The 21206-nt window shown below is 40.5% G+C and overlaps 1 protein-coding gene across 2 annotated transcripts in view; it reads right to left on the reverse strand.

Moving 5' to 3' along the window:
- The window catches only part of slc2a4rg (SLC2A4 regulator), a 43601-nt gene extending 22813 nt beyond the window's left edge, over positions 1–20788 (reverse strand). Inside the window, exons 1-2 of one of the 2 annotated variants that reach the window (XM_064298662.1) lie at positions 20270–20788; positions 18846–19093 (exon numbers count right to left, since the gene is read on the reverse strand). In XM_064298662.1, coding sequence (XP_064154732.1) covers positions 18846–19093; positions 20270–20563 — 542 coding nt within the window. In that variant the 5' untranslated portion in view covers positions 20564–20788. The remainder of the gene's footprint in view (positions 1–18845; positions 19094–20269) is intronic. The other variant, XM_064298663.1, reaches the window with a different exon arrangement.
- Positions 20789–21206: the final 418 nt, after the last annotated feature.

A 21206-nucleotide genomic window follows, 5' to 3' on the forward strand; every position in this document is an offset into this window, starting at 1 on the left:
AGCGTCTTTGTGACAGTGAATCAGTAAAAAACAGTATACAGTAAAAAATGTATCTATATATTTTATTTTCTAGGTTTTTGCAAGAAAAACAAGACAAGAATGGGATTTTTATGTCATATATGGATCTGAAGAAAAAATATAATCTTGAAAATAAAGGGAATGTATGGACATTCTTACAAATAAGATACTGTATTAGCAGTAAATTTGATGTTAGTGATAATATCCACTAAATAAATACTTTAGTTTACCACATGAAGCTCATACAGCATCTGTGTTTTACAAAACATCTAAACAAATTCTGGGTGACTCATGTAATAATCTCCAAATAATATGGCAGAAGGATCTGGGAAGTAATACTGAAGACAACGATTGGTCAAGGATTCTATCAAATGTAGGAAAAGGGGTTCGAGAGGCTAAAGGAAAATTCACTCTGTACAAGATGATACACAGATATTACCTGACACCAACTAGGCTTTATAAAATGGGAATAGCTGATAATAATATGTGTTGGAAGTGTCAGGATGAGGTGGGCACATATTTACATATGATTTGGGAATGTCCCATGGTATATCATGTAAAATTCTTGAATTCCTAGAGAAATGGTTGGGATCCACACTACCCCCACAGCCACGGCTCTGTCTCCTCGGTGACAGAGCAGTGGTACCCAATATAACAAATAACAAATTTACCATTATAAAAATTGGTTTTATGACAGCTGCCAGAATTACGTAACTGGAAAAACCCCAGAACCCCTGATCTCAAACAATGGAATGAGGAAATGATCAAGATTACATGATATGAACACGTGTTGGGAAGAATTCATGGTGAGGGAAAAATGAAAGAGGCATGCGATCGATTCTGGACTCATGTAAATCTTAAATGAAAACAAAAACATCGACCTCATACTGTACCTTTTATGTCCACCTTGTCTTCTGTTTATTATTGCTTTTATCTTATATTATTGGAATTATTATTTCATTTTATTTATTTTGTATTTCCTGTAAGGAATGGCTGTATTCTAAAAATGTACAAAAATGCTGGAATGTACTGTATCTGTACCATTTTGCACCGCTTTGAAAATAATAAAAAATTTGAATTACAAAAAAAAAGAAAAACAAGACATACAATCAACTGTTTACACATGGTTATGTTATTTTGTTTGTTTCTTGACCAAAAAGGAAATACTGTTATTTGCACTTGAAATGCACTTGAATCTAATGCTTCAGAGTTTGGCATACCATTAATAAACATATTTCCTTTTAAAGCAATGCATAAACTACTTCCTTTTATAGCAATTGCAAGTAAACACGTAGGACAACTCAGCTTGCCTTCGTTTATAGAAAATTGTACAAGGTCCCACCCCTAGTTCAAATGTGCAAAGTAATCTTCATGCCCCCTCAACACCCCCACCCCAAATCAAACAGCTCTGTGCCTTCTTTTTCCCCTGCCCCTGTACACACCACTGCTGTGACCACCGCTAATTATAGACCCCAATTCTTTTCCCCCATGGTGTTACATAACAGATCACCACCATCCTGATTATATTTTCCCGCTCCACATTCTAAATGTGATGTGATAAAAATCAACTTGCATTCCGTGTTGTTATTGAAGGGAGAAAAAAAATCACAGTTCCTTTTCCTTTACAGCTATAACATACTACAATGTGTAAAGCAGACTAATTGTTACCTATTAACCAGACTATAACAGAGAGCGATCTGTGCCATTAGACTGGTTGGAGGAAAATATCAAGAATCCAAGGTACCTGAGGACAAATGGTTATATGAGCCGTTTTACAGCTGCAGTGACAACAGCTGAACGTCTCTCCTTGTGTGCTAAACTCCAGCAACAAGATTCGACGTCAGAGGAAAACATCCAGCTATCAGCTCGGGAACAGTACATAATCTAATCAGAATCCTGTGCAATGTAACACTCCATGAAAGCAGGAAGCGCAGTCGAAACAGGAAAAACAACCAGCAAACAATCGCCTTACTGCCCATTTATTAAAGCCTCAAGGTTACACTGTAACTATGGAGACATGTCCACCAATGAGATCGCAGTTGCTATGTGGCTTTTTCATTTACAAGTGACCACAGTTTTTCAGCAAATCAGATGCAAGCATGCAAGCCCACGCACACACATACATACATATACACACACATACGCATCACATAAACAGTTCACTTCCTGTGGTGGCAGATGTATGTGCCTGCAGTGGATCCAAATTTAGTATGATTTTTCTAAAAGTAATTCCTTTAAAACATTTAGCTATGCCAACAGTAATTAAGAGCCAGTATTTTATCCAAGTATATGAGCTGACTGTAACAAAGGAGTGGAAATTACAAACATATACAATATTATTAAACTATTGTCAGCTGCGAGCACATTGTGTTTCCATCAGTGATACGTACAGGAAAAGCAGCCTCCAAAAAAAGTAAGCATTCTTCCAAATGTGCTAGTTTGCAGTGTGACTGAAAAGGATATAAACAAAAGCTGTCTGGCACATAGCTAGCTCATTAAACACAACTTTAGGAACAGTAAAGCGGATTTCATCATACAAGTGAGACATCAGAAAAGCAAATTAATTCCCCATTATGCAAATTTGCACTCTTGCAGTTACTAGTCTTTATTTATTTGCATGCATTTGTTTAGCCCTTTATTTATTTATTTTTTTAAACAGCGTTAGATAATTCATCTGACATCATCGCGCTGGCTCCTCTAGCATGCTCAAGATGGCCGGAGACGGAGATTAGAGAAGCGAGCAGCGTCTGCCCACAGTGTCATACTCTGGGCTGACTGTGAAGAGCGGGCAGCAGCTGAGCGGGACGGGAAGGCTGCAGATTGCCTGTGTGGGCTGGTAACCTCTCAGAGCACAACCTCGCTGCTGTCATCACACATGCTTCAGCTCACCCAGCCCCCGCTGTGTACAGCGGCTCGCTCCTCAGAGCCCCGGAGATCCAGCCATCAAGCCCCGACAGCTCACACAATACACACAACCAAAATATGGCCATGCAGAGAGCTAATCCTGACCAATGAGCAGCACGCTGTATAATCAGTGTCGTGATCTAAAGAGCCAGTCCTGGCCACTGTACAGCAAGTGTGATGATCTAAAAAACCTAACCTTGAGGCATCAGTTTTGATACAAAGACCCCAAGCTTGAGAAACACAGAAGAAACCCAACTGGATCAACATTATTACCAGTCTGAGGAATGACCCCTACAAAGCTTAACTTGGGTACGAAAAATGGGCCAATCAGTATAAAAGAAGATAAGAGACAGTGTTGGAACATTCACATAGAACACACCATAAATGTAAATGGACTGCATTTATATAGTGCTTTTATCCAAAGTGCTTTACAATTGATGCCTCTCATTCACCCATTCACACACACACTCACACACCAATGGTGAAAGGCTGCCATGCAAGGTACAAATCAACACCAGAAAAGTACCAAAAATTCTTAGAATGATACTGATTGAAGGGAAGAAGATGGCTGGATTTTAATAAAGAATAATTAAAGAATAATTTGGAAAACAAAAAAAATAATTTATATAAAATATTTTATACCTTTACAGCTAGCCCCAGCTATCAGTGGAATCAAGTGTGAAATAAACAATGTGCACTTTTTTTCGGTTCCCATCTCTAGCAAACAAGCAAGACTGAAGTCACAGGTAACGTAAAGTAAACAATAAAGTATCACTCGAAACTTGGCAGTTCTGAGTGAAGGATTGGGACATAAGCCAAATTAGTTTATAAAGGGGAGACCAACACATCCATGGACTGACTAAAGACAGCATTCACAAGTGCTTGCCATCTCTGCCATTACACTGAGCTTACTTTTGCTTGCATAAGCATGTGCTGTATACTGTTCTCTTGTTTGTGCTTTACCTGTCAGTCAAGAGGGGCCTGATTTTACCTCTTGTGCACAAATTTAACAGAATTAAACCTACCGCTAAATATCAATACATGTATATAAAATATGTAAATCTTTGGGAATAAGCCTACATATACTGAGGAAGTGGAAGAGGATTCTGTGGACACATTTGAGGTACTCCAAAGCAAACCTGAGATATCCCAGAATTCAGCAGCTTGCAAAAAAACTGTGGTGCAGCAGAAAGGAGCCCTGCTAGCGGTTCGACAATGCACACGCGCTGCGAGCAAAACCCCAAGACCTTCCTTCCTTCCTCTTTTTCATTGATCAGCACAAGATCACAGGCAGTGTCTCTGACATTTTAAAAAACAAACACGGTCCTGGTCTCTTAACTTTTAATGCAGCTTCACGGTGACTTTTGTTGTTCTCTTCCTGTCCTGTGGCCTTGGAGCCAGCGGAACGTCCACTTTGCTACACGGCCTCAGGAAGAAGGGAGCTCTGGAGGTATTACTGGGGTCGAGGGAAAGAGAAACCCCCATGAGAGTGCAAACACACTTGCACGCATATGCGCACGCTTGCACGTGCGCGTGTGTTTGTGTGCGCTGTCCTGAACCGTGACGGCGATGAGTTGTGTCTGCTAGCGTGCACAAGTGTGAGCAGCCAGCTCATTACCATCACGAGCACCCACGGTAAATATATTCTTTACCAAAGTAAATGAGATTAACATCAAAGCTGTGGCACTTGCATACATCAGATATTCCTATAGACACACTCACCTTAGTTCACAGCCTACTCTCTTTCTCCTGCGTGTAAAGGAATACTTGTTTGTACCTCTCAGACTAGTTTTTAAATGAATGTATTCAAGCAAAATAGAAAGAAAGTAACAGTATTGAAATAAAGTAATGGTGCTGATGTTTATCATACTAAAATAGAAGACCCCAGGAAAGCAATCATGGTTCTGACTTTATTTCTGGTTCATCAACCCGTAGCAAAAAAAAAAGCAGAGCTGGGTTCCTGGCTAACTTCCTCTGCTGGAGATATCAATTTTCTCTCGGAGGAATCCAAGACTTAAAATGAAAATTCCAACTCCAAATAAGCACTTAATCCTGAAATACAATATGACTTTATCAAATACTACAGCAATATGTCTCTCTTAAGATGAAAATATATCTAGAAATCGGTCTGAAATCTTTCAAATGTTAGGATGGGATCTGTCCATCAAATAAATGAGATGCATAATGAAATAAACTTTGATGTTTTAACAGAACCTGACTATGACATCTCAGCTGCATTTATGCATTCCAAACAATGCACAGGTTGCTTGGAAACGTTGGAAGGCGGCCGCGGTATAAGCAAACTGATCTCCATGCCAACAGACTTAAGGCAATTTGCAGTGTAAGACTTCGGACCCTGTCTGTGAACTTGTTACCCACTTGCAGGGACTCTCCCCATGCCTGTGAGCTGCAGCAGAGACTGAAGTAAAATATACGTGGTGCGGTTTGCTCGCCTGCTAGAGGAGAGAGGGAGAGGGGGAGGAGCATGGCAGACACAAAAGAAAGGAGCCGATTTATGAGCCAACATGACAGGGACCGGAAGCGCTCGGGCTTGGGGTGAGACAGAATGTTCTATTGCTCGCTCACGGCTGCACGTATCAGCGCTGGCTTCCCCCCGAAGATCACGTGCTCTCCTAAAGTCCGCGTCCTCCACAGCCCAAGACAGATGGAATTCTATCGCTCCATACCGCACTGGCCCGGGCATCGCAGGGAAATATTTCTTCTCTTGGCTTGAAAGCCATCAGGATGGAGCCAGATAGCATATATGGTCATCCTAAAGCAAGCTTCTCTCGCTTATCCAGAAGGCAATCCGGCTTGCTTTCAAAAGATGATTCAGCGTGCAGTTTTGTGATGGATGAGGTGAAAAGATTATATTATGGAGACAAAGCTACGTCGGCGATATAACACTCATACTGTAGAGGAACTCATACAAAGATTGTACAACTGGCTGGGAAATGTTCCTTATGGAAGACATCGGTGAGAAATTCTTCCCAGAAGGAGTCAAAAGTTTGCAGGGCTCAGGATTGGCTGAGTTGGTTTGGGATAAGCCGAGCAGCTTGGCAGAGACCATCTGCGAACCTGGAACCCTGAAGTTTCTGAGGTCAAAGGTCACACACATTCCTCTGAAGAACCTGCTATAAAAAGCATGCAGCCCTTCCAAAGCAGAACTGTGTCGAAGTTGAGGTCACCAAACACAGAGGGCAGTATGGCACATCATCTACAGAAAAACTGAATAAATACTTCTTGAATTTTTTGGAAGTATGCACAAATGTGCAAGGATCTGGACATACTAGGCTAATGTTTCTCTACAACAAAATAATAAGCTGCTAACAGAGAAAAATCTTTCATGAGAATAGTTATTATTTTCCCCCAACTGAATCTGGTGGTTGGCTAACACAAGGCAATGTGCAATTGGCCACAGAGATACCCATGGAGGGAGGGATTCAGGACAAACCATTTAAAAGTGATTATTGTTTAAGAAAAAGTGATGACCACGTAAACAAACTTCAGAGGGTGTGTGCACTCCCAAATTAATGGAGGACGAAGCAGCGATGGGCCCACAATTACGAATGTATATTGTAAAATAAATGGTAATAAGTTTTTCTCCCCTATATACAGTATATATTTCTAGCATATTTTCATGGTGAGCATGAGTACATACAATTCTGTAAGGTAATTCCTTCATAAAAAGGTCACATAGTTTTTCTTATGTTTTCTTATGTTTCCCAAAAGCTGAAGGTACAATATGTACACTTTTTTGCTGTCACCAGATCAAGAAGACTGCCTGACCAACTGGTCAAAAGTTAAGATTCCAGGAGTCATTGGAATGGCACTAGAGGAGAAAATACTATTACTGCTGAAATCAGAGACTGAAGCATAAAGGCTGCCTTGTTTGACCAAAGACCCATTCTAACAGAAGCCCATTTAAAGATACATTAAAGAATTGCAGGCCATTTTTACCAAGCTCAGAAACCCCTGAGCTCACATGTTTTGGATGCAGTGAAATAAGAAGAATGCATTTAGCAATTATGCAGGGTAATTTAAAAACAATGACAACCAAAAACCCAAAATACAGAAATAGAAACACAGCCATCCCACCTGCCTCCAGCACACTGATGTATCAACAAGTCCTGGCATCCATGTGGCTTCCTTAATCTGTGATACTATCACCCTACTACCCACACACACACACACACACACACACACACACACACAGAAACACACACACACGCTCGAATACACGTGCGCACACAAACACACTTGCACACGTGTACACACAAGCACAGACATACATACACACACGCAGTTACATATTTCATAATGTGTAGTATGAAGGTGATAGGGAAGGAGAGCCGCGGACCTCTAACTAATGAGGGGTTAATCCTCTGAATTCCACCCCAGAACCAGTGCTAAATCCATGACCCTGTTAAAGTGTGACATCGTATCTCCAGTAATGCAACTGCATATCCCCACTAACACACACACACACACACACAGTGGCCCACAAGGTCTGTAAGCCGTCACGGCTTGTGAAAGTGGTTTTAATATCGATGCTCTATTTAGAGTACTACTGCATGCTGTATCCAGCCAAAACCCTAGACGTTGGAAAATTACCCATGGACATACTGTTCCCAAGAAACAATGGCCTCACAGATAAATGCGTATCCATGAACACCAAAAATTCCAACAATTATATAGGCTTATTTAGAGTAGCATTTTGAGAGTTGAGAAATGTAGTACTACTGAACTGTACATAGCCAAAAACCAGAATGCTGGGAAATCATTCATGTGCACATTGTTCAAGCAAAACATGGCTCACAGAATGTGGATCCCCGAACACCACAAATTCCTACATTTACAAGGCCAACAGGACACAAAAAAACAAGCTTCCATACTCCAAAACACCGACCGCCTTGGTTTGCAACGAGACTAGACAACAAGTGCTTCATGTAACTGCTTTAAAGGCTGAACTGAAACTAGAGAAAGTGGCAGCTGGTAGTCATGCTCATAAACAAAAAAAAAACATTTGATATCTGCCGCACATTATAGGTCTCATAGATGTCGCGCGTAACATTTCGGCACTGGGGCATCGGTCCTAAATAGATTCCAGCGGTATTTTATTTCGAGAAAACGCAGTCCGTTTTCCCCCTCTCCCGCTCTTTTGCTCCTTCTCCCCAGAGGCGTACAATTATCCTGAACAGTACACAGTAAATACAGGCCTACATTATTTATGTGAGGGGATCTGCGCCGGCCTAAACCGGCACAAAACCTCCGAACAACAGGAGCCGGAGACTGGAGCGGCACTGACGACACAGCCACACGGGGAAAACACACAAACACACAAACCGTAATTGCTCCTCTGGTTTTGTGTGGCCCCAGTTCTTTCGTTTTTTTTTTTCTTTTTTTTTTTTGACTGCAAAGTTCTACAAAAAAAAAACTTCAACTAACAGAGCTCTCTTACTGAATGGACACCCCATTTAAACTTGAGAAGCATAAACCTTAACCACAAAAATCCTACCTAAGCTTTGTTTATTAGACATACTCCCTTGTGGTTGGCTTTCCTTTCCCCAGTTTCACACTAGTACATTCTCACACATATTCACTTGTATATTCAAACACTATACATCTGCACTCTAGAATAAGCAGGTCAGACGAATGAATAAATTAATAAAAAATGAATCGCATTACACACTGTCCAAAAAATGTATCACAGCTCATCAATATGAGTATGGATTTCAAAAACAAATTCACCAGAGACTGATGAGAAACAAACTTCTATTAAGAAGCCCTTGTAAAATACACTTGGACCTCTGTGTATTTGAATGTTGGCTTTGGAGCATGTTTGTGTGCGTTAGATACCTGCTTAACGATCTATCTACTGAATCAAATCCCAGTGCCATGTTGGAAAAATGCTCCACAGATGTTTCAAATGACCCCACTTTAAATGATTTTTCTCCCCTGAAGTATGAACTGTAATGATTTTTCTACAGATTAAAGTCAGCAGATAAATGGAGAGTAAACCTTTGCTTTCTGAGCACAGAATGCTCACCTCTACAGTATGCCAGAGACAGAGTGCCATCTCTGTAGTCATGGATGAAAAAATACAACTGGAACTACTGGAATTACCCTGTAACCATATGCAAATTAGTATTGAGGTAGCATCCATCCTGTACCCCAAACCCTACTACATTGAAAGTTACTGATGTTAGTTTTGTTGATAAATATGCACAATATTACCAGAAATATTGCTTCATATTCATCATATCAGCCTCAACATGAGATCTGGACATTATACAGTAAAAATGTTTAGACAATTTTTACCACTGAGGTAATCTATCCCTTTTGAAACAAGGGGGCTGAATACTTTTGTAATTCACATTTTATGGTTCTGTAAATATTTTTTAAAATACATTAATTTGAAGAACTTTCATTCAACTGAGATGGAAACTGAATACATCATAAATATAATAATAATAATAATAATAATAATAATAATAATAATAATAAATGCACTTTGAAATCTTTTTTTGGCATAGCAAAATGTAAACTCAGAGGGGGTGAATACTTCCGCAATACACTGAACCCACTAAACACCCACCCCACCTCACCCCCCACCCACCTCCAAAAATAGAGAAAATAAATGAAATAAAATAATGAGAGATTATGATTATGATTGGGCAAATTGGAAAAATACGGCAAGCTTGAGTCTGGACCAAAGTAACGAATACATGACAATCTGTTCAAATGCAGAGGGACCATTTCAGCCAAAAACAGCTGATCTCAGGACAATCCCAGAACACCAATACCTTCAATGACTGCAACTGAGGGGGGAATGTTTAAAAGATGGGTAATTCTGTTCTTTGTCATTTTAAAAGGCCCAATGACATTTCCTAGTTATGGTAAGGGATTTTTATACACACTGCAATGTGAAACAAAAATTCCACAGGGCAAAAGGACTACACTGTATATGTTCTTCTAAAAGCAATAGAATAGAAGAATGAGTATCTGTAAACATACAGCATAAGGACAACTATTCATTATTCAGTATGGGAAAATTATTTTTCAATTGAGAAAATGTCACTTTGATGTTTTGGTAAGTAGTTAAGACTCCAACGCTATTGTAAATCTTAACGTCAACAAATAAAAAATATTTTAATGAGATGTCTATACTGATGCACAAAAAAATCTAATGAAATGATGGGGATAAGAGCTCAAGAAAGGACTCTGGGCCTGTATCAATAAGCGTTTCACAATATAATGCCAAATGACCACCCCAAGGTGCTGTCACCCCGTTGGCTGAGCAGGCTGCTGGACAGGCAGCTGGCACGACTTTCACTGCTCTCATACAGTAAGGCACGGTAAAACTGAAAGACCATGAAATATGTGCTCCTAACAGACAGAGACTGAAGCACCCTGGGAGGTATCCACTTCCCATGAGTCTTCACGTGACATAGAATCGGGCAATTTTATAACAATGCTTCTACAATGCAAAAACAAACCATTTTAACAGAGTTTTTGTCTTGTAATTAAGACTTAAAATCTTATTTCTTCCTCTCAAGTAGAAAATATTAGCTTGTTTAAAGGTTACTGTTTGAATGACAAGTGAAACTTTATGCCCCGACTGGCAAATCTTGAAATGAGTCAAACTGTGTCACCTCATTGGCAATATTTTTGTTTTAAGCCATATTCTGACAAGATCAGTCTTACCCAAGGACGTCTTGTAACGGGAATTACAGTATTACCTATTACTCCTGTGATTTTAATCTCCTGTCAGAATCTGCCATGTTGGTCATTTTTACCTGGCTGCAAAGAAAAAATTCCCGGACTGAATAACCTACTGTTTTTTGGAGGTAGGTAACCAAGGTCCTCTGGTAATACCAGTCCCGTGTGAATAGATATCGCAGTAATTTTAAAATGTTATTTACTTTTGACGCACTTTTCTCCATGAGGCATAACAATGGACCCATAGCAGAGACTCTTCCAGCCTTCTTTTTTTGGCTCCAAGTTCTACACACTTCCAACAACCAATCATACAATATCTCACCTACTCCTGATCCTATATACGATCATTCTGTACAAAGGGTGGACACGGTTCCAGGACCAGTGCGTGGTGACAATTTACTAATTAATCAAGCTCTTTAAAGGCTATTAAGCTATTAAGTCTTTACCGCCAAATATACATTTCCCCTGATGGTTTCACAAAAGGACCCTTGGTGCACCTAAAGTTTTCTTCAGTTCTATCCATTCAGCAAAATGGCTTAGCCATGAGAGAGTTGGCAGTTCTGATGAGCTGGAAGAACTGCCAACAGTGTTGGAAGCACTGACACAGAGACAGGCTGGTCAGCAAAATGGCGGTCACTTCCCATACAGTATTCACAGTATACAGCCATAACACCAAAGACATGCGAGTAGAGGCATACCCGCAATGTACACTGCAGGCAATGCCTGAAACCGGACACCATTAAACAATGAGAAATATTTCACACAAACAAATTAATCATCAGAGAACAATGGTGCAGATGTACTGTACTGTAAAGCCTTTTAATAACCCCTCAGTAGAACCAGCCAAAGCTGTCAATGTAGGCTACAGAGAGAGGCATGAAAGGAAGACTAGAGAGGGAAGATGGAATGCATGCAGGAGAAGAGCAGACACAACTGGTGTAATTAGTCACCAGACAATGCTCCTATATGGAGGATAAGTCCAAGAAGCTATAGCTCTTATAACTGTCACAACAGTAATTATTATGGATTATATAAGAACATTAGTGCGGTTACGGGACTCGTAAAACATTCCATGACATTGCACAAGACATTTCCTATTTAACGGGGCCACAGCATGTCTCTTCTCCCTGTCAGAGAGCTGTGTGGCCAGCAGCCAGGCATGGGTCAACATACTCCAGCTGGAAACTGCAACGTCTCCAAAACCAGGCTTGCTCATTCACTCGCCCCCCTACCCCCCTCTCTCGTTCTCAGTCTCGCTCTCTCTCTCACACACACACACACACACACACACACACAAACATAAGGCCTAAGGACCTCATTACCAACAAGATAAACAAGGAATCAAGCACTGATGGCCAATGATCAGCTTAGTTCCAGCTAAACAGTACTTGCTCTTTTCTCCGCATTAATGGCGAAATCAAATGCAAAATCTCAGCACCACTAACGGCATGCAGCTCATAAAACAAGCCACAACACTTTTATTTATGGTGGTAATCACCTCATCAAACTACGACTTGCTGCAAACCAGAGTTCCTCTATTGGCTGCAATGATTCATCGAATCACTGAAATAGAATGGAATTCACCGGTTTCACAGCTTCCCGTAATAGGCTAAAGATCGTCGGTTATTTATGAACAGATTAAGCTTTCAGGCCATCTTTAAAAAGTCTGTACAACCATCTTCGACTTTCTTTTTTAAACAGAAGGCAATAAATACAAGGCAGATTGATAGAATCGATTTTACCAAGAAGATATAACTTCATAATAATGGAAAAGAAGAGAAATAGACTATGGCATTTTGACCCACAAAGGGAACTGTGACCCTAACATAACAGACCTTTTCCCCGAAGGACAGTGCAAAAAATACAGTTATATCAGAATGTTCGCTATCTTAAAAAAAAAAAAACAACAACTGTGAGCTTATTATAACATGTGCCAAAAGTATTCAGCCAAGCCCTCCGGCCCAACTACTCTTTTTTTAGTAGGACACGTCATTGTAAGTCTGCCAGAACCTGTCAAGAATAGCCAAATTATTTTGTTTTTCCAGCTTAATTCTCAGCGTATACTTTCCTACATGCTGGTGTTTCTTTAGAACAAGGGTCAAATCCCAAAATGTCTCCTGTGTCTTTGTTTGTATTTACCTTGAATGCATGTCAAGGTGGGGTTTCTTCACTAAACTATTTTTGCGAGAACATACAGAAGCTTTTAGACATGGTTTCTTTAAACTACTTGCGAAATTCACAAGAACTTCAGACTGCAAATTCCACCTTCCATGTGCTGATTTGCAATTTACACCAATTGCCTCAATTAAATTTGCAATGATGATTAGGTTCACTAGAAGTTTAGGAACAATAGGAACATGGATTATCCTAATTTTGCTTCATGAATCAAACCCAAGATCTCATGCCCAAACCCAAATCTCATGCTTTCTTTCATTTTGTATTTTGGGAAAAATTTGTAATTATTAAAGCTGATGTTAATTTAAATATGACCGGTTTTTATTCTTCCTTTAACTGAAATATGCTAAATTAGTGCCCGGACACATTTAAGTGCACTTCTGACACCACATGAAATAAGCTATTTGTATTTATCAAGTCATATCTTCAAGCGAACAATCATAGAATTCTTATCTACAGTACAATTATTATCTTACTCATTTTTAGTACCGAGTTCTAACGATCTGAGTTACAAGCCAAGAGTGACACCTTCACTCTTGTGCTGACTCTTCATATCTGTGTTATGCTGCAATACACAGTACCAGAGGCAATGAAGATATCCAGCTACTCCATGCATAATGTGAGTTCCCCAAAGTACATTAGAGTATAACTGGTTCTCTTGGACAGTTTCACGTGTGCATGTTTTACATATACAAAGAAAATAAAGAATCTCACATTTTATGTTTCAGTTACAATTTGAGGTCTTTACATTTATGATCAAATCACTAAATGTGGCCATCATAACTGAGTTTCTTTAAAGTATACAGTGTAGCTATAATACTTTTGCATTTTACACCAAAAAAAAACAAACAAAAAACAAACTGTCTCAGTAGTTTCAAAAGAAGTAAAAACAGGGATTTCCCATTGATGTCTTGAGAATTATATTGCACACATTTAGGCTTTTTTTTTCCTTTGCTCATTCCAAAAAAAGGGGGGGGGGGTCAACGGCAGCGGGTGAGTGAGCCGTGTGCTGCTCGAATTTGTACACCGTGTATCCAGAGTCTGTTCTTCCACACGGGTACACTCTCACGTAGCCTCCTGACTCTGACACACACTGTCACATTCAATCCTTTTATTTTTACTCCCTTTTGTTTCATTACGTAATTGGATGTGTGGTTTTGTGTTGACATCGCTTTCGTTTTACACACAGGGAAACATTCATAAATGCTGCATGGCAAGCCTAAGGCAAGAGGCCTACGGAAGAAGATAAATGGCAGACTTCTATAGATAGACAGATATACCCTATGCTATATAAAACATACAAAAAATGTTTCTATAGCATGGACCTCGCTGATGATTGGAGACACATGCACAGCTGACAGGAAGGAGCTTTCACTTTTTCAGCTTGTGTGCGTATGGGGGGGGGGGGGTACTCTTCTGTGCGAATGAGTTCCAGATTAAGGAGCAGGACTAGGAGGGGGGTTCTGTGACCTTTACCATGCTGGACATCCCTCAGATGTAGATGGGGGGTGGGGGTTGCTCCTAGGGGTGGGGGGGTGGGGGGGTCGCTCCGGGACCTACAGAGAGAGATGCTTTCGGTTGTCCACACGTTTCATCATCAGTCTTTTTATAGAGACTGATCTACGAAGACAGAAAGGCAGCCTTCACAACCTGAGTCACAATAAAGAGAATTTCAATGGATTTACAATCCGCTTCGGTAATTTGGACTCCAATCCGCAGTGTGCCTGTCGGTGCTCTTCCATTCTGTAACAAAATCACCAACTATAAAGAAAGATACAGAAGCACATACACTCCTTTGTACACATGAAGGCACAAGAAGGTGTGGTGACTGCATTAACTTTCTTAGGTGCGACATGTCTGGACTTGTTCACTGGCCACATAACCTTTAAATCAGGACAGCAACTGAAATGAAAGGCCCCCAGTACGAGATTTCTTCGGACCTCAAAGGTTAACGCCTCAAATTGTAAGCATTTCTATTGACATGTACTCAATCCTATCTACTAGGTTGAGTCATATTTTATGATTGCCAATGTCATAAATATTAATATGTGTCAAACAGGAATACAGGCTTGAACTTGCAGTACTACATTTGTACTGCACTGCAAAGCATTCCAAAAGTTTTCAAAAATCAAGAAATAAGTCTGTATCGACGGCGCTCCTGTATTTCAAACGGCATTTTCATGCCTTCTATAATGCAAGATTCAACTTACATTTGAAAAAGGCTTGCCAATGTGTCTAAATATGACATATATATAAAAAGGGTTTGTAATCTGTTTACCTTATTTGAGAGGGCCATTGCTTTAATTTTCAAGTTACTGCACCAACAACAGTGGGTAACTTTTTCCAAGGTCAGCATCAGTCAGTCAAATCTTTCATGACTGGTCCTATTGTGCAAGCTGTTGAGAAGTGTCTTAATGAATGAGGTCTGCTGGAAGCAAAAAGCAAAGCTGAAACATAATGAATACCTTTATTACTGACCAGCTTAGCATATCCGCATACTGAGGGCAATACGTGTGCACACATTTTATAGATACATTTATGCAGAGGGACATTTTTACTGAAGCTATTTCAGCAAATTATTTTGCTCAAGGACAGTACAATGGACCCTCCATGAATAAAACTGAACACTCAGGCTTGCAAACCCAGCTCCTTAACCACACCACTAGTGCTAGCAAAAAGCTCATTTTCAACAGAATAAGGGGAAAAAATTACAGACAAGCTCCCAGCACATTAATTAATATGGTTACATATCTCAGCATACCAGAGAGCCACAAGTAGCAGACACCATGTGGGTGCAGGATAAGGAAGACGAAGAAGGATCATAAAATGTCAACTATAAAATTGCGCACCTTTAACAAAACATAAGACAAGTGGGTGTGGCCGCTTTTATTTGTACAACCTACATACTGTAGGCTTTTTTTCCCCAAATATTTGATCCCAGCACCACAGAGTCCCATAATGATTTGCCTATCTGTGAAAGGTTTTTGCATGAATTACTAAACCTATAGCATGTGCCTTTCATTTCATCCCACAAGGGCTGGTAAACACATTCTTTAGTTAGGATCACACAGGTAACAGTATTCAGGGCTTTTGGGCTTGTCATTGACACTTACATGTGAAAATGACTTTGGTACACCTGCCCAGAAGCCTTTACATGCCTCTTCTTTGACTGCACCGCTGGAAGAAGGCTAGAACTGAACTGAACAAGTACTTTTTCACCACCCACAGTCTGAGTCGACGCGCATGTCAAACTGAACGGACCTATTAAAATGTCAGCGCAGATCAAAATTACTAGAGGTATTCTCCTCCCCCCCCCACCCACCCACATATTACTCGGTCATAAATAGGTAGATACATGTTTACACCACATACTCACAAACAAGGCCAATGAATCAATGCAACATTCACCACATTCCCATGGGCTGTCCATAAAGGAATATTATAAGCTCCACTTTGAGGCAAAGTAGACATAAAGGTTCTTGGTGTACCTATTTTACCTTTCACTGTCATTTTAGGAAACAGGACCAGCATTACCATGTAAATACATAGAATATATCTGTCAAAACATCCACAAAATAACCTGGAATCTTACAAATGAAGGCCAGCCTGTTTCAGTGTGAAAGGTGAATGACTACGGTGATCACATAAAAAAGGAAAGGCATAACAGAAATGCTAAATAAAGCACTGAGTCAGTACACAACTGGACCAAACCTACAAGAGCAACCACCAGTTACAATTCCAATGTTTTTCCAGTGGTTCCCACTTCCAGTTTGAGGTCCTGTACATTGGGGTTCACCCCACTATGTAGAGCCTCTTCCAGGGCTGAAAAATGATTGCTCACCGACATCACATTGTCCTCATCATTCCACACAGTAGTTATCACAGGAAGTCATTTCGAATCGTGTTTGCTTGGAGGTGATAATAGCATGGACTAGGAGTGTTAACCGCCTTCCATATGTAAAAGTACTGTCAAAGCTCAGAACTGTAAACATGTTCGGTCATGCTTGTTCCCCAAGCACATCATTCTTCATACATCACTGACTATATGATGGCCCAATAATTTACTCCTAAGAAAAATTCATACACTACATGTCCAAAAGTATATTAACACCTAACATCCAACATATAATCCAAAATTATGGGCATTAATATGGACTTGGTCTACCCGTTGCTGCTATAACAGCCTCCACTCTTCTGGGAAGACTTTTTACTAGATGTTGGAGCATTGCTGCTGGGATTTGCTTCCATTCAGCCAGAAGAGCATTAGTGAGGTTGGGCACTGATTGGACGATTAGGCTTGGCTCACAGTTGGCTTTCCAATTCATCCTCAAGGTGTTGGATGGGGTTGAGGTCAGGGCTCTGCGCAAGCCAGTCAAGTTCTTCCACACCAATCTTGACAAAACCATTTCTCTATGGACCTCGCTGTGTGCCCGGGGGCACTGTCATGCTGAAACAGGAAAGGGCCTTCCACAAACTGTTGCCACAACGTTGGAAGCACAGAATCATTTAGAGTGTGACTGCATTCATATTTGACTTCACTGGAATGAAGGGAACTAGCCCAAACCATGAAAAACAGCCCCAGACCACATACATTTGGTCATATAGTGTATTACATCACTTCCATCCATAAATCAACCAATCATATTACGTGGTGTCCAGTGCCTTTTGCTGGTGAATTGCTACACTGTCTCACAAGATTATCATAAGATAACCAAGGGCCACAGTCTTATCTTGTCCCCTTGCATGTTCTCCCCAGCACTGAGTATTGATGGTTTCTCACAAACAAACAAAGATATAAAGCAGTCAATCACTTTATTTTCAGAAGATTGATGTCATTACCTTAACTCAATCATCTCTTTGCAGCTGTGACCAAGCAGTGATCTTTGATCGTGCTTCTGTGTTTGTGAGTGTGTGAGTGCGCGTGTAAGCTTGCGTCGGCGTGTGTGTGTGTGTGTGTCCGTGTGTGTGTGTATGTGTGTGGACTGGACCAAATTAACCAATCACTATCCAGAACCACGTCCCACATATCACCGTGACACAATAACCAAGAAGAGAATTTAAAGCCATGCCCTCCAGTCTTCTCAATGTGCTGTAAGAAAGCAGGCCTTGTACAGGAAACCTTCCATTTCGGTTTCACCACTTTAGCACCAAAGCAGTCATCTCAGAATTATCAAATCATAAAAGTAAGAGGTCAAGTCACAAGGCTGGGTTGGTAGCAACAAACTTTCTGCTGCTCAGAGCAAGACAGGTACTGTAGTACTATAGAAAGTCTTTTCTTGCTGTGGGTAATGACGTTGTGGGTCGGGGGTCAGTGCTTAATGACCACAGCACAAGGCCTCAGTAGTGCGCTATTATCATCTTTATCATATCGCTTGGGCAAAAGTGTATAGGTTACTTCATTTTAAACATCAAATTACAAATCTGTGCTGAAGTGATACCCAACAGACCAACATTCAGCAAGTTCAGGCTGAGTCATGCACATTGCCCGTTTTGTTTTCTGTTAATATTCCTTCAACTGAGATTATGTCATCAAACTTTGAACAGTTTGACAATACATCAAAGCTAGAGGGGGTATAGGTTTACATTATACTGCAACATCCTGTGCAATGTTTATTTTGAGACAATTCAAAATAATCTGACAAATCAAAGGTTAAATTACTTATTGCACTTAATATGATGTTTAAACACACCTGTTGAACAATGAATTAATGTGGAGTGAATTGGCTTTCATGCCCATAAACATACTAAAAGGACATATTTTTGCATATGAGGGAATGGGCTGAGTTAAAAAGGAACTTTTGTAAAAACACATCAGCATAGGTCCTTCCCAGCTTCCTTTGTCATATGGAGAAGGGACTCAGAGACTGTGGAATGATTCAATTATAGCATGATGTTTGTTGTCCATCATTTACTAATCATGTGACTGCACAAACATCCTAGCTTCCTCTTTGCACCGCTACAGCACAGCAACAACAAGCAACCGTGACAGCACGGCCAGCTCGGACAGGAGCTGTGGCAGGTCATACCTGTTTCGTGGGACGGGGATGTGCGAAGAGGTGTGTGGGTATTGCTCCTCAGGTGAGATATCAGAGCCAAGCAACAGCAGGTCCCTCTTTGACTCCTCCCCACGTCTCCCCAGACCTCTGCCCTCCATGTGTGTTTGGTCATCTAGCTTTCTCCCATTGACAATCAGCCGATATGTGGGACTGCCTCTTTTCTGGATGCTGCCACTGGGCCCTGTGTCCCTCTCCTCCACTGAGCTGTCACAGCATGTCTGCAAAAAAAACATAGTCAGTGCTCACAATGCAACTGGAACACAGATTCTACATTCAAACTCAATATTATTTAATGTATCTTAAGATAATGTGGCCAATCTGCAACTCTTCAAATTCGGCTTTATAGGGAATAGACATGCAAATGCGTTTTTGAATCACTATTGTAAGATGGCGGGAACCGATTATAGACATTACAGTAACAAAGCATCCAGTTAAAGTAGGGTTAAAATGGGGGTGTGTCGCGCTCAGCAGCGTACTGTATCAAGCACTGCAACCGGGGCCGAATTATGGAGGATTTTTAGTAGCTACGAAGGTGGTGCGTGCATGTCCGTCGTTTCATCTGTTTTAACCTAAACTAATCGCAACCAGTTTATGCTAATAAAATCAATTCTCAAGCAACAGTAAATTATCTCAACTATGATTTGGGAGCAAATTATGGCTAAAATTAGCGTTTTGTTTTGGACGAAGAGTAAAGATTTCCTTGCATTGAGGATTTCTTCAGACACCCCTTATCTCTACACACTCGCACTGTCACAAAACACCACCCAAACCACCCTTACTGTCATAAAATACATTTATGAATTATTTTAGCGTCATTTAAAGTGGGTAGCCCATATCTGTGTTAAATAAATACAACAGACCACGACACAATCATTTTGAGACGTTATTATTATTTTTCAGAAGTCGGGGCTAATTACCTCTGGATAAGAGACTAGATGTATTCTAAACAGGAGTGGGAATATATTAGTTTGATGACCCAGCCCCTTTTCCTTTTAAACTTTGAACGTGCACACAGTCGCCATCTTAATAAATACAAGTTCGATGTACTGTGCACAACTGACGCGAACAACTTAGCCAGAAAAGTAAAGACTGAACCTGACATAACGACACAAGTTATATAGCCAAAGATACAATATAAGACTGCAATTTCGCGTTAAATAAAACTACGACTACGAGGGAGAAAACAGGCACCTACTTTAGTGACTATTTGACTAGGTTGCAACTGTAACCGTTAGCAGTATATGCGGTATATTAAAAGTGCTCGTTGTCCAGTTAGAATAAAAAAACAAAATATTAATGTTGGTTGTACATGCAAATGCCAGTGAACTGTAATTTAAGATCCAGCATGCGCGGTACACTTCGCACGTCACCAATCAGTGAAAAGGGTTACTTACTTTCTTTGAATCGATGTGCTTTTCTTTCCTTGGTGTTGTCAATGCAATTCCGTTCTGAGCGAAATCTTCATTGGGATATTCTTTCGATGTCCCATTGTCCAACATTAGTGTATATAGAAAGCTTCCCGAGGAAGGATCATTCTTGCATGACAATATTACCCCACAGTCCACTGCTCCAACAGTCTTGACATAGTTCTTGGTGTTCCCTGTTGAATGGTTATTACCGGCATTACTCGGAGCAGTACTGACCCTTATCCCAGCCGGAGACTTCTCGAGAAGACGTTTGGAATTCATAATCGGGCAGGACAAGAGGGACTAAAGAAAGGTAGCAGGCTTTCTATAAAGTTTTATGCTGCTGAACTTCCTAGAATTAAAATACATTTAATTAGATGATCTTTACTTTAACTACTTAGTTGTGGCAGTACTACCAAGATGATTTTCTACCACCCTAAAAACCTAAAAGCCGCCCGGTCGGGGGAAAAATATTGTTTTGCTTTTTCTCCTCTAAAAGATCGCCACGCCCCCTCCCCCACCCAACGCGTGCAACCAGGCGAGATTCAGTGAGTCCCGCCTTCCATTCAGTTCTATTGGTTATTCGCATATATAAACATTCCGTGCTGGCATGCAGCCACGATGAAGTAGTCGATGATTGGACGGTTCACTTCATTTTTTTCAGCAAATACTGGAGGTGTGTCAATTGCGTTTCGCCGGCCGGTGTAGGGGAAAGAAAAGCAGAAGTAGCCTACCCTACGTGCAACTAACTGTAGTGTTCGAAATAATTTGAGTCGGTTTAAACAAAGTAGAAGCACATATGTATGCATACATACACATGCACACACACACACACACACACACATATATATATATGGTGCAGTTCTTTCTTTAGCATGTATTCCTACTAAAGGCTTTTGGGTAAGGGAAGCATAGGCCAACCAAT

Source organism: Anguilla rostrata, chromosome 11 (assembly GCF_018555375.3).
Source record: "Anguilla rostrata isolate EN2019 chromosome 11, ASM1855537v3, whole genome shotgun sequence".
Classification (NCBI taxonomy): domain Eukaryota; kingdom Metazoa; phylum Chordata; class Actinopteri; order Anguilliformes; family Anguillidae; genus Anguilla; species Anguilla rostrata.